This window comes from Sorex araneus, chromosome 1 (assembly GCF_027595985.1).
Source record: "Sorex araneus isolate mSorAra2 chromosome 1, mSorAra2.pri, whole genome shotgun sequence".
Taxonomy (NCBI): domain Eukaryota; kingdom Metazoa; phylum Chordata; class Mammalia; order Eulipotyphla; family Soricidae; genus Sorex; species Sorex araneus.
The window spans coordinates 184,908,929-184,922,930 of NC_073302.1; the positions used below are offsets into that span (position 1 = coordinate 184,908,929).

General features: G+C 41.0%; 1 protein-coding gene across 6 annotated transcripts in view; it reads left to right on the forward strand.

Annotated features, from left to right (window-relative positions):
- GIN1 (gypsy retrotransposon integrase 1) overlaps positions 1-13,095 on the forward strand; it is a 31,193-nt gene extending 18,098 nt beyond the window's left edge. For all 6 annotated transcript variants that reach the window (XM_055124061.1, XM_055124057.1, XM_055124056.1 and 3 more), the window contains 4 exons: positions 4,350-4,541; positions 4,653-4,829; positions 5,466-5,751; positions 12,353-13,095. In XM_055124061.1, the coding sequence (XP_054980036.1) occupies positions 4,350-4,541; positions 4,653-4,829; positions 5,466-5,751; positions 12,353-12,624 (927 nt within the window). In that variant the 3' untranslated portion in view covers positions 12,625-13,095. The remainder of the gene's footprint in view (positions 1-4,349; positions 4,542-4,652; positions 4,830-5,465; positions 5,752-12,352) is intronic.
- The last annotated feature ends 907 nt before the right edge of the window (positions 13,096-14,002 follow it).

Below are 14,002 nucleotides of genomic sequence, written 5' to 3' on the forward strand. Positions count from 1 at the left end.
ATTTTTTCAATATGTGACAAAGTAAAATTTTCAAGAGGAAATGAGAATAAATGTGGGGTAATAGGAAGTGAAATTATGCCATATATAGCAGCTTGCCTGGAGCGGGAGGGTGGGAGTCAGTGAGGACAATTAGTGGCTGGTCTCACTCTCTTTAGTCTCAGGGCACCAAATCAAGATATAGCCAATATTCATTGATAATAAGCCCTGGACACTGGATTACAGACCTAAGAGCACCAGGTTCAGGGGGTGTTAGAACAGTGAGGTGGACTGGGAGAACACAAGGTCATCAGTGGAGGGAGTCTTAGCACTGGGTGGTGAGTTGAAGTAACTAAATGTGCCAAAACCATATCTGTCTGTCAAGAAACAGTGGGAGCTGGGCAGGGAGACAGAATATTGGGTCAGGAGGGACGCAGAGACAGTGCTCGAGGTCACGGGCTTCGGCTGGGTAGCAGCAGTATGGTACATCAGTACCATAAACATGTACACGACTGCAACCATCTGACCAAAATTACAATGAAAACGTTTTGTGGTTTTTGCTTTTTTGGTGGGCAGTGCAGGGGGTGGTCCATACCTGGTGATCCTCTAGGGGTTACTCCTGGTTCTATACTCAGGGATCACTTCCGGTGGTGCTTTCAGGGAGTGTCTGGGATGCCAAGGATCAAACCATGGTCAGCTGCATACAAGGCAAGAACCCTACCTGCTGTACTATTTCTCCAGCCTCTAAAGGTTTTCAAAGAAAAAAAGAATTTTGGAAAATATTTAGGCTCAGCAATAATGAGTAACACAAATGAATATTTTTTTTCTTATCTACATAAAGAGTAATTATCATAACCAGATTATAGATGTAATGATATGGCATTACATTTCTATTAACAGCTCCACTTGCAACATATTTTGGAATGCAGTTTGCCAACTACCTGTTAAGAGCCACATATCCTTTTTTGGAGTAGGATTCTGTGTTTTGGCTTCCATTCTCTCTAAGAACCTACTCTCAGGGAGTTATCCAAAGGGTAGAAGGAGCTTTTTCATGGTGCTGGTTGACACAATTCTATTTATATGGTGAGAGACAGAAAACAGCTTGAGTGTCAAAAAGGGAAAGTAGAAAATAAGGCTAGCCACACAACTGTGCAACCATTGAAAATTTACATAGAAAAGGAAATTCATGGCCAACTTTACAGTCTGTTAAATTAAAAAGATAGAGAATCCTACTAAAGTGTGTAGAATAGATCTAGAATTCTAAAATAAATAAGGTTAGCCATGAACTTTTTTGGGAGTGATGAAACTATAGAAATCTTCACTTTGTCTTTTAGTTTATATTTATCATCATACTTTCTTTATAATTTTTAATTATTTGAATGTACTTGATCAGCTGCTGGTTTGTATAGTAAAAAGTTTCAGTGCTTAGCAATAATTAGTAGCCTAGCATTCCTGCTAGCCTTTTGTAGAGGAGGCCATCCAGGGAACTGGTTCTGGCCAACAGAATTGAGTAAATATATGTTTGTCATTTTCACCCAAGACAGTCCCATAACCTCATATTCATTCTTTATTTTTCAAGGAAACTGACTAATTCCCAAATTCAACACTGTAGGATGATGGAATTTGTCTCATCCGGGATTGCGGGGGCTCCAGTTGAGATTAGTACCTTCAGAGTACCGTCAGTGATAGCTGACTGTATGTCCAAGCAATAAAACTACTGTATTAGGCCATTGAGATCTGAATATTTGAGTCTCAAATAAGGGCTTAATCTCACCTGCCTTTGGCGTAGCAGTGTTCCGCTAACTAGCTTGTAAAGACAGTCCAGTTCTGAGGAGAACAATAAGAAAATTGCTTTGTTTTATTATTATTATTATTATTATTATATCTATTAAAGACAAGTGGCTTTTGAGCAGATTGGCAATAGCGTCCGAAGTCAGTCATGCAGATGATTTTGTGGCAGTATGTGGAGGTTTCCTCAGAGAAAAGTGAGACCCCGTAATATCTAGGTGTAGATCGTGGCTCCCTCGGTCTCTGACTCGCTCTCATCAGTGATGGAATGTTAGGGTGTCTCCTTGTTTTTATCCAGCTACACCTGACAAGATAGTTAGCTGGACTCAACTATGCAATAATCACTCAGCTACAAGATGAACACTGATTTGTCTAAACTTCTGGCACCAGCTCTTTCAGAAACACTCTAATGTGTTCAAAATTAATAGGAACCGACCAGAATTGATAAAGACATTGGCCACTATAATGTAAAATTATCTAGAAAGCTATTTGAATTGCAGATTTGCTTTCACTGTGAATGGCACCCTCAAATTAATTGCTAAAAGGAGATAATAGCATGAAACGATGATGAATCATGAGCAGTTTTTTCAGTCATGTTTAGAAATTTTGACCAGAGGTATTAAAAAGTGTTTTGAAGCTTGTCTTGTGAGGTGTATCACTTCACTCATATCACTTGTCATCCCGTTGATCTTCGATTTACTCGAGTGGGCACCAGTAACGTCTCCATTTGTCCCTGTCTCGTGTTAGTGTAGCCCAATGGTATCTACTCGCTCCAGGAACATGAAGAGCCTCAAACCGTTTGTTCAGGGTTTTGACAAAGAAGTCTGACTAAATTTCCTGCCTAAATTACATTGAATTACATTAAATCATAGCACAAAAAATGTTTCCCAGTTATAGACGATTTTTAGATTTTTATTCTTATACACCTTACAAGTTCCATTCCGTGTGTTGTGAACTTGTGAGGTGTATAAGAATAAAAATCTAAAAATCGTCTATAACTGGGAAACATTTTTTATGCTATGATTTAATGTAATTGAATGTAATTTAGGCAGGAAGCACAGTGGTGACACCCCAAAAATTGTCAGCAATGACTAATAGAGAAAAAAATGCTGAAGTGTTGAAATAAGATCAATACATTATGCATGATGTGGGAGGTTTCTAATAAAGTCGGTGAAAATCAGAGGTTTCTAAAATAGCCTAGAATATTTGCCATATAGCTTCAATGAAATAATCCAAGAACTTTGTAAACCTCTGAAGAATTGCTTCCTAAAAAAAAAAAATAGTGGATCTGGAAAGCTGGAATTAGAATCACTAATGCAGTGTTTGATTTGATGGAGAGAAAAAAGACTGTTGGGGTGAGAGCCACAGATGGATTTACTAGGCAACTTCTTGAAACAAAGAAGTTGACGCTTTTACCAGAGGTCAGTCGCTTAGAATCACTGATAGTAGCCTAGATTGAGGTAGACCTGAAAAGCACCTGTTCTGGGGTCTCTTTGAAATATTTTTAAGTGGAAGGGGTAGCCAAGGTGAGTACATAGATTAGCTCGAAGGCATTTCCAGCTGCAGGGACCAGCACGCTCTCCCCTAATAAACAAACTATCCTGTACCGAGGCAGAGGGCCAGCTTGTCCGGAGATTAAGGACCACACTGAATGTCTTTGGCAACCCTTGAGCCCTTGTTCAGTTCTCCAAGATGTGAATCTTAATCTTGTGCTCACATAGTGGCTGCCATGCCATGCCAGAGTGTGAATTTCAGGCTGAATGTAGGGACTTTGAGAGCCACCCAGAGAGAGAACAAGCCCTGGCAGAGGCCGCCAGCCACTGGGACTCACAGCTTTGGCGGAACTGCTTGCTCAGACCTCAGCAATGGGGTTTTGTACTGTTTTCTCCTCATTTATTAGTTCACCCTTGGAGCTCATCCACCACCGCTTGATGTCTCACAGTTAAAGAAGAAATAGACTCTTCTTCAAACATAAGTTTATCAACCCAAAGTACTCCATTTTCAGTAAGGAGAAGAAAGCTCTGAGGCGTCACATAGTAAAAATGAGTCACGCATTTGTCACTTTGCTTCTTTAAACTCATTCTGACTCCTTTGAGCCCCACTTATAATAACTTTCAGGGCAGTAACAATAATGACACGGAGTTTTAAACTATTACTATTTAATTTCCAAGGACTATAATTCATAAAGGACAAAGATGATTTGCCCAAATTATCCTGAAAGATTTTCCACATTTACAGGTAGAAACTGCAGGTTCAGTGATTCAGTGACTTGGCCAAGGTCACATGGCTCTTAACTGCATTCTTGACCTGGTATTTATTTGATCAGCGGTCCATTGAATTAAATTCTGCGCCTCAGTTTCTTTGCCCCACTTAACTTCCAAAATCAGCTACTTTTCTAAGATGGGTGTTCGGTTATTGTAAGGTACAGTGACCACATAAAGCACGTGGTGGTATTGAACTGCACATATTAAAAGCAATGGATGGAAATTACTCTTAAACCAAAGGTGTGTTTGATAGAGAATGACTGGTCTACAGAGACACAATAAAGTCCACTCTGATGTCAGCTTTGTCCTACACATTTCCAGATCAACGTCGAGCTGTGTGGATTATTTGGTACAAAACAGATTGTAATTTCTCAAGCCACTCAAACTGTGAATCCAGCGGAGAGTACCCCAGGCGCGATCAAAGCATTTCTTTCCAAGCACTGTGCAGAGTACCCTGACAGCTGGGATGACCACCTGGCGGCCGTCTCCTTTGCCTTCAATGTGACTCACTCGGTACGTGCTGCTTTACATCTAATGCCATGCTTTCTTTAAGTCATAACCATTTCTTGGAGAGAGGAAAAAAAAAACACGATCACAAATGGCTGTTTGTCTTCATCAAAATAGGAACCTACTAAAAACACGCCGTATTTTCAAATGTTTAACCGAAACCCTCTCATGCCTGAGGCCTCAGGTGTTCTTCAGAAAGTGGATGGTGATAACAGGAGCATGTTCGACAAAATCCTGTGTGCAGTTAAAGAAGCTGACACTGCCGAGGAGCCGAGGACAGCTGCAGTGGGCCAGGTGATACCATCAAAAGCAGTGGAAAGGTTTTGGACCAGATGAAGCGGTGCTGCTTGGCCTCTGGGAGGTGGGGCTCAGTGCTCGGGCCAGGCCTGGCGATGCTTGGGGACACCTAGGACCGCGCTCTGTGGGGCCAGGGACCAGTGGCACAAGGACTCAGACCCAGTTTGGGCACATGGTGGGCACGATTCCTAAATGTTGAACTGTCTCCCGGGCCCTCCACAGAAAGGGATTGAAAAATTTCATGCGCACCCACAGACACAGAAGTATTTTTCAACAAAATGGTTTGTGTTTCAAATTCTGCTTATCTTGAGTAAACTTGCTTATTACTGTGAAACTCTAAGAGATGAAAATGTGGAAACCACATATTTTGTATTCGTGTCTTACTGCGCGTCAGTAGTTTAGACTCGGCAGGTTACTTAAGCTATTGCAATTTATCTTCTCTGTAAAGTGGGGTCATACTAATACTGGCTTTTTTTAAGGTCTTGTCTTAAATGCACGGTTGCTTGCCTGCCTAACAGCATTGCAGTAAATAGTCATTATATTGTGACAGTGCTAGTATCTGTTTCTATAGAAGCTGGATTGCTCTTTTATCCCCTTGTTCTCTTTGATTTGCTTTTGTTTTTATACTTGTAGATAGAAAAAAGCAATTTAGAAGAAGTAAACAAAAGCAAGATTGTTGTTAAAAAGAAGCCAAAGCTACTAAATCCTTTTCAACTCAAAGTGGGCCATGAAGTTTTAAGACAGAGGAAAAATTGGTGGAAGGACGGTCGTTTCCAGTCGGAATGGGTTGGCCCCTGTGTCATTGACTGTATCACAGAAGGTGGCTGTGCGGTTCTAAGGGACAGCTCTGGAGCGAGACTGAAAAGACCCATCAAGATGTCCCACCTGAAGCCCTACGTGAGAGAGTCCAGTGAGCCCGGTAGGTGTCTCTCCCGGTCGGGAGGATCTCCTCTCCCTCCTGGGTGGGCTTTGCCCCCCTTGAGGGCAGCTTCAGCTCTGGGCCAGAGAGCCTCTGACCGTCTCATCATTGGGAAGCAGCTGAAAAACTTTTAAATATTTTTTTCCCACATTTTTTCCTTCCATTCACATAGGAGATAATGAACTGGTTTTATGGAAAACGTTTTCTGTAGTTTCCCCTTCAGAGATTTTGTCACTTTGTGCCTAGTCTTTACATGGAAAGATAGCAGTTGTGGAAACACCAAAACACACACAACCATCCAGAATCAAATTGTGAGTTAAGTACATGAGGGGATCTAAAAACATGTGATTTCTTTTGAGTTGTGCTGTAGTCGGGCCAGGATGGGTATATGGGCCAGTGCAGACTGGACAATACTCAGAATACTCAAAGGTTCGAAGAAAAAATGACCACACCCTTGCCAGCGTCATTCTTGCCCTCCAATAGAGTGTGAACAGTCATCATACTCTGATCTGTCTCTTTCTTTCATGAAGCAATAGAGGGCGGCCCCAGCCTTTGGGTTCATCCCTCGTGTGCTGAGACAGGATACGAGTTTCCCACTGTATCAGCTCCCTCAGGCTTCTCTGCTGTAGAGGAGTGCAGGTATTGGTAACCGGAGCCAGGTAATTTCACTTTTTCTCTGAGGAAAGATAAAACCTCGCCTTTAAATAATGCAAGATCTAATTTAGTACATTTTAAAAATAGAACCACATTGTTTAATGGGGAATACTAACAAGAGCAGTAACAGATAACCAGCACTTCCCTTAGACCAGTTTTAGGGTGGGAGCCCTCCGGGGAGATGCTCAGCAGGAACTCTGCAAGATCTCAGGCTTTCCCTCGTCCTCGTGACAGACTTTGCTACTCCAGGTTAAACTTCACCTTGAACGTTTCTGTCCTGAACACACAGGATCTTCTTTCTCCCTGCTCGAGTGTTTTCATTCCTGTACTTCCACTCAAGTTCCAAGCTATCCTTAATGTTTTTTTCCTGCAATTTAAGGAAGAACAGATGATACAGTTTCATGCTTTTTTATTTCTGAGACACCTCTCACCCCATCTTTATCATTGGCTATCATTGCTTCCTTCTAACCTTCATTTAATATAGAATTTACATTTCAAGTGTTACTGCCTCAGATCTGTTTCAGCTTTTTAAATTAGCTTTTGACAAATACTTTTGAGGCAAGTATTTTTCTTCTTGAAGATGTTTTGAAATTGAGTTGAATAGTTTCTAAACGGGTGTATCATTTTCAGTAGTATTTTCCACCTGCACAGCAGAGCCTGTGGCGTATTTGATATGCTACCTGTGGCATATTTGATAAGCCAAAAACAGTAACAACAAGTCTCACAGTGCAGATGTTACTGGTGCCCGCTCGAGCAAATCGATGAACAATGGGATGACAATGCTACAGTGTTTTTGCATTATGCTTAATTCTCCACAGATGTTTTTTCTAGTAATTCAAAGGAAACTGGACTATTAATACTGGTATTACATTGAAGGAACCTAAGATTGATGGAGATAATTGTTTTGTTTTGTTTCCTGACACCATCAAGGGTAGCAGTGACTGGCAGTCCTGGAAACAGTATCCTTTACTATGTGGTTCTTGGTCTGTTTGCCAAAATTCAGAATAAGGTATTTCTACTGTCAGAAAGATAGCAGCATCACATAATTTCCTGAAAACTTTCACCCCAAAGCCAATTTTTAAAGAATTTTTGAACAGATTCAAAGCAAACAAAATATTCTTAAATAAATCTCCCATATTATACTTGACATAAATGTGGATACGCCACAGACAGAGAATTATGACTGTATCTGTCTGCACTTGCCACACTGCTCTTCCACTGAGGCTTCAGAGCTGTGTTAGGACTGTCCAAAACAGCCAGCTCCTGTTGCCAGCCTCTCGTCCGTTCTTATCTCGAGCTTAAAGTTGACAGAGTACACTTAGTAATGGGGCCACCAAATGCCTCAATCCTATTTTAAGCAGGTCAGTTGACGTTTTGTCTAATGTCAAGCACCTTTCCAAGACAAATTTCATGGCATACCAAAGTGTCTCTTTGTTATCCTCATGCTGTGCTTCGAAAAGAAAAAATGTTGTGAACCCATTATTCTGTTCAACATGGTTTTTATTTGTTTTGTTCTGGCTGGGCATTACTGCGATAGGTTTGTATATGGCTCCCTCTGAGGCATTAGCCTGAGTGCTTTCACTGTTGAAAGCCTCTTTTGTGAAACGGTCTTCGTTCATTCTTTTATAAGTTTTTACTGCTGCCGTAACAGATGAGTTAAAACTTTCAGTGAGTTAAAACCTCGCACATGGTCCCTTTCAATTCTGTACCTCGCAGGTACGATGAGGTCTTAGTATACTGGAACCAGGGTGTGGCAGAGCAGCACTGGTCCCTGGAAGTCCTAGACAAGAACGTTTCTTTGCCTTTCCTGCCTTTTACATAGACTGTCTTTACATGTGTCTTGTGGCCCCTTTCTCAGAGGCCTGTGCCTGCTTGGGCGTGTCGAGTCCATCTACCAGATCATCGCAAACACTTCTTCCTCCCCCTTTCACAGTTATAGGCCTTCAGATACAGAGCAAGCCCCTCCGGGGAAGCTGAGCTAGGTAACAGCTTTTATTCCTGGATGACCCTCATGCATCGCTGCCATGTAAGGTCATACTTTTACAGGTTCCAGGTGTTAGTGCACAGACATTTGCAGGGGACTGTTCTGCCCAGTGCAGTCATGATGTACATTCACAAAACAGATAAAACTTCGTTATCTCTTTACATAAGAAAGTTATGGGGGCTGGAGTGATAGCACTGTGGGTAGGGTGTTGTTTGCCTTGCACTCGGCCAACCCGGGCTTGATTCCCAGCATCCCATATGGTCCCCCGAGCACCGCCAGGAGTAATTCCTGAGTGCATGAGCCAGGAGTAACCCCTGTGCATCGCCAGGTGTGACCCAAAAACCAAAAAAGAAAAAAGAAAGTTAAGTATTCTGAAATCTTAGACCTTTTATCTGTTTGAAGAAGCAGCCCAAACCACTCAGACTTTTCCAAGACTTTGATCTTAACTTATGTTTCTCTTTATGGCACTGTCGTCTCATTGTTCATGGATTTGCTTGAGCGGGCACCAGTAATGTCTCCATGGTGAGACTTGTTACTGTTTTTTGGCATATCGAATACACTACGGGTTATAGGAAATAAAAAAAATTTATTTTCTAAACTTGGGTTTTCCTTTTTTGCTCTTTATAACAGCGTAAAGAATAGTATTTGCGCAAATGTCTTGAAAATGCCTCAGATTCTAAGAAACTTAAGATGTATTCAGTCTAGTCAAAACTGAAATAATTTTTCGTCCTGTAGTGTCATAATCACAGCCAATCAATAGAATGAGGAAATTAGTTCAAATCTGTCATGGAATATGATTGAGTAAATAGTCTTTAACATAATAAGGTTACTTACCACTCAATTTTTAGGGTAAAAATTTATCTCGTAATTTTTAGTATATCTAATTTGAATTATTCTAGATTGGTACCTAACATACTACTTATTACCGATGTAGTAAAGCTTCAACCATCTCTCGTTGGTACTCTCTGCTGATTTCTGTTGATTCCAGTTGGTTTAGACTTTTGTAGGAGCTGAGTCATGTTTGACCTTTCAGAATGAATGAGAATTGTGTTCTTCCACACAAATAAAGTTGGAAATATCCAGAATAGTTTTCCATTGTATATAAAGTGATTTGTGCAGCACTGAGTCTACTCCTGTTCTCTATGTGTAGTTTTATGACAGAAGAGTACATTAAAGTTTAGCACTATTTAGAAGAAAATAGATCTATACAAATATAGATTTTGCTGATACAGATAAATGCTTCAGAGATACATATGTGAGGAAAGACTTATACATACACACATACGGAAGCTTTCCTCTCTAAACAGGCGAGGCTCCCAGGTGCGTTGTTCCCGGTGCCGTACCGACGAAGAGCGTAGGCTTGGGTGTGTGCTGCCTTTCCCGCACATCCTCCGGCGTCTGCTAAGGTCTTCTCATCTATGCGTGTTTTTCTGTGTTGAAAATGTTCAATGGACATAATATTTTTAACAGATCTGCTTCATCTATGTGGAAAAATATTCTTGAGACCCCAAACTGCCTTTATCCAAGGTTCAGAGGCTCTTGGGAAGTAGCTAAACTGTCATGGTTATACTGTCACCGACTCTACGCGATGCTGTGCAGGTCTGGAACCAGTGGGTTTCTTCACGGCCTGTGAAATTCTCTTCAGCTGACCTTTTCTTCAGGCCACGGGGGCTGGAGCCGGGGGACTCCTGGCAGGTCTTGACCAACCAGGCCAGACACTCAACCGTACGGCCCATGGCAGTGCTGACAGTGCCAGAGGCGTGTACAGACAGCAGCCTGCAGCACGGCTCCTGCAGCTTCACCCCAGCATGCTCCCCGCCCTGACGAACCCTCCCCGGTTCTCTGACCAGCTGCTGCCAGACTCTTCTCCAGTACTAACAGACCAACAATCCAGCTTTGGTGTTGCACCACAGGTGACCCATTTTAAGCGTATCAGCCACCTGTGTTCTTTCTTGCTGCTCGTGGGCATAGCTTCTTTCAGGTTGCATGATTCATCTTTTATCTTCCCATAGTAACAAGCAAAAATGATTATCATGCCACCTTAACTCTTCCTATTTCCAGTAGAAATATGTGTTTCATTGCTTTTCCCCTTTTCTCTGTTCTGTTATGCAGAGATGAGGGTCTCCTGGGGGTCATGCACTTTAGTTTCAGTGTTTGCGCACAGGGTTGGCAGCAGTGAGATGGCTGTGTGTTTTGGTATTAAATTAGATTTAAATAAGTTAAATAAGTTTTCCTCAGACTACTTCATCATAGCCTCCTTACACATTTCTGTTACATAATCTTTATGACTTTGTCTTCATTTTAGCTCATAACTTCATAATATCTCTTTTTTATGTTGTTGGCCAAATTGTGGATTTTTTAAAGATCAAGGTGATTCAGGGACATAGGTGGGAATTCTCAGGTTCTTTTGTGTGGTGAGGTGTGATAACTCTGGACATTAAAATCATAAATGTTCATCTTACTATCAGCATGCTGTTTAAACTAGAATTAATGTAGACCCTATTGTAAACATATATAAAAATAATGAAAATCAGATCATGAATTTGAAACATAGCAATGTATACATATAAAAATTTAATAGAATTTAAATTAATTGCTTTCAGTATTTTATTAATTTACTCAGAAGGAAAGTTTTATTTCTTTTTTTTTGTTTTTTTTTGTTTCTTTAATCTATTTTGTAATCCTCAGTTCCTTCCATCCCCTTACTAATACCTATTTAAGACAGTTCCAGGGAAAAGAAAACTTGGCTGTTTTTTAAAATCACTGAACTTTAATGAATTCTGTGTATTATGAGCTGCCAAATTGATACATAATTTGATACATTTTGATATATATTTAATAGATTAGTATCACAATCACACAATCACAATATCCCGTTAATCACCGATTTCTCGGGCGGGCTCAGTAATATCTCATTTCGTCCTTTCCCTAGGATCTTAGAAGTCTGTTTCGATTTGGCCCTCCTAATGATGTTGCACTGGGGGCTCTTCAGGGTCAGGGGAATGAGATCCAGCTTGTTACTGGATTTTGCATATGAATACACCATGGGGAGCTTGCAAGGCTGTCCCATGGGGGCAGGAAACTCTCAGAAGATTGCCAGTTTCTCCTAGAGAGAGAAGTAGGCTAAAGATATCGCTTCTGGGAGCTTGCTTGTAAGTTTCTATCTGGATGTTGGCCATTGATGGGATTACACACACCTGGGTTCCTCTGCCGGTACCTTCATGCATGAGGCCTGTCTAAACGTGTAGAGAGAGGAGCCTTCAGCATGGCTGCAGCTAGGTTCCCGTGGTCTTTGGCCGCCGGGAGCTCTGCTTGGGGTGGGGAAGAAAGCTGGAACCCATCCCCTCCGAGGGGCCCCAGGGAAGACAGCCAGGCGTGCGGGCAAGAGACTCTCTATATACTAATCTAATAGATTAGTATATAGGAGTTAATTTTAGTAGATAATTTTTTTTATTTTTTATTATTGAATCACTGTGAGATAGTTACAAAGCTTTCATGATTGACTTTCAATCATACAATGATCAAACACTCATCCCTCCACCAGTGTACATTTTCCACCACCAAATCCCCAGTCTCCCTCCTGCCACCCCCTGCCTCTATGGCAGACAATTTCCCTCTACTCTTGGGCATTATGGTTTGCAGTACAGATACTGAGAGGCCATCATGTTTGTTCCTTTATCTACTTCCAGCACCCATCTCCTATCCCAAGTGATCCCTCCAGCCGTCATTGACTTAGTGATCCCTTCTCTACCCCAGCTCCCTTCTCCCACAGCTCATGAGGCAGCCTTCCCACCATCAGCGTCTTCCTGGCTTTTGTCTCTACTGTCCTTGGGTGTTAGTCCCATATTATGTTGTTTTATATACCACAAATGAGTGCACTCATTGCTAAATTGTAATTTTTATTGGGATTATGGTTCTCTTGATCGACTAAAAGGCAAACTTCCTACAATTTTTTTCTTTCAGAGAGTCTTTTTCTGTTACAAGGTTCTGTAGTGACTGATCACGACTACTTTGGATTTCCTGAGGTTCCAGTTGGAGCATATCAAGCCAACATTCTGGTTGAAGATGCAACTATTGGTGTAGTTGATAATGAAATACTAACACCAAACAAGGACCGTGAACTACTAGAATATAGGAATGCCAAAATCTCTCCATTGATAGGTCACAGTACTCTTGAAAAACAGACTTTTAATCTTTTGGACTCCTCAAATCAAGTTCTTGAGTACTTAAGTTAGTAAATACCAAATTCACTTAAAGTGCTGTTAAAACAGAAAACTTGAATCTTGATGTCTTTTTCATTACAAAAAGTTGTCTTGAAGTGTATATTGTTAATCTGTTAATGACTGAATCCTGAAGACTCGCTGCATTTGAAACTATAGGTACATAAAAACAAAGGAAGCATATAATCTATAAAATCTGTCTTTTCATATTCTAATATAGGCACTCGCTTCTTAGGAAGTAAAATAAATTCCTGCTCACAATTCTGAAATGTTTGGCATCAGTACCATGTTTTCAGTTTTAATTTTTCTACAATAGTTTCCTCTTTTAAAAAATAAGTTTGAACTACCAATGATGAGATTAATAAATATTTATTTAACTTAATTTATAAATTGTGTGAAACTTCTTTTAGTGTCCTTATAATTTTCTGAAATAAAGTTGTAGGGGAAAGTTCAAATTGAATGGCTTCTTTTAGGATCGTGATATATTCACCGCTCAGGATTAGGAGAGATGCTTGATATTGGTTTGAAAATACTTGCGGATGGAGGCATCCATTGTTAAGATTTTCTACATTGTTAGAATGATATAATTACTGATTTTAAACATTTTTAAATGTAATTTCTATGATGATCAAACCTTCATTTAATAAATATTGTTTTTAAGTACTTTGGAGACTACTGTGAGAAAATCTAAAGATGAGTAGATGAGTGTGCCCAGGAAATGACAAAAGGGCTGGAGTGCGGGTGTCCAATCCAGGCCCATCAGAAAACCACAATGAGTAGCTCCTGACCACTGCTGGGTGTGTCTCCCCAGCCATCAGCTCCAGCAGGAAGGAGGCATAGATCTGCACCTCATCCTTACATGGGACTTTGAAGAGCTACAAATCACATACAACACAAATGACAAGTTATATGCTAAAACTATGAATGGATTACACGGTAAATCAATGAATGCAGGTAGGGAGGCAAAAAAGAAAAGTGGTTTGTGAACAGGAAGAAGGATCTGATGAAGATGTTATGAAGAAGCAGTACCACTTGAAGGACATTGGGTGTGCCAATACCTGAGAGGACATGCACAGAGCCAGAAGGTATTTGAAGGTGAGTAGACTGCAGGGTGCCCTGTGTCAAGGTGCCCTCGGGGTAAAGGGAAACAGCAGGTCCAAGGCGATGAAGCTGAAAAGCCTTGCAGACGGTTTTGAGTGCTGTTGCAGATCTTGAGTGTTGAGATGGTGCCTTCTCCCAGAGTCAAATTCTGATGTCCAAGATTGTGACCCTATTGGAAAGTAGGATTAGTGAAGATGGAAACATTAGTTAGACAAGGTTACCGGAGCAGAGCGAGGATTGAAAATGTCCAACTCTCCCCCAATTCTAGGAAAATAGGAGAATGCCTCATGAA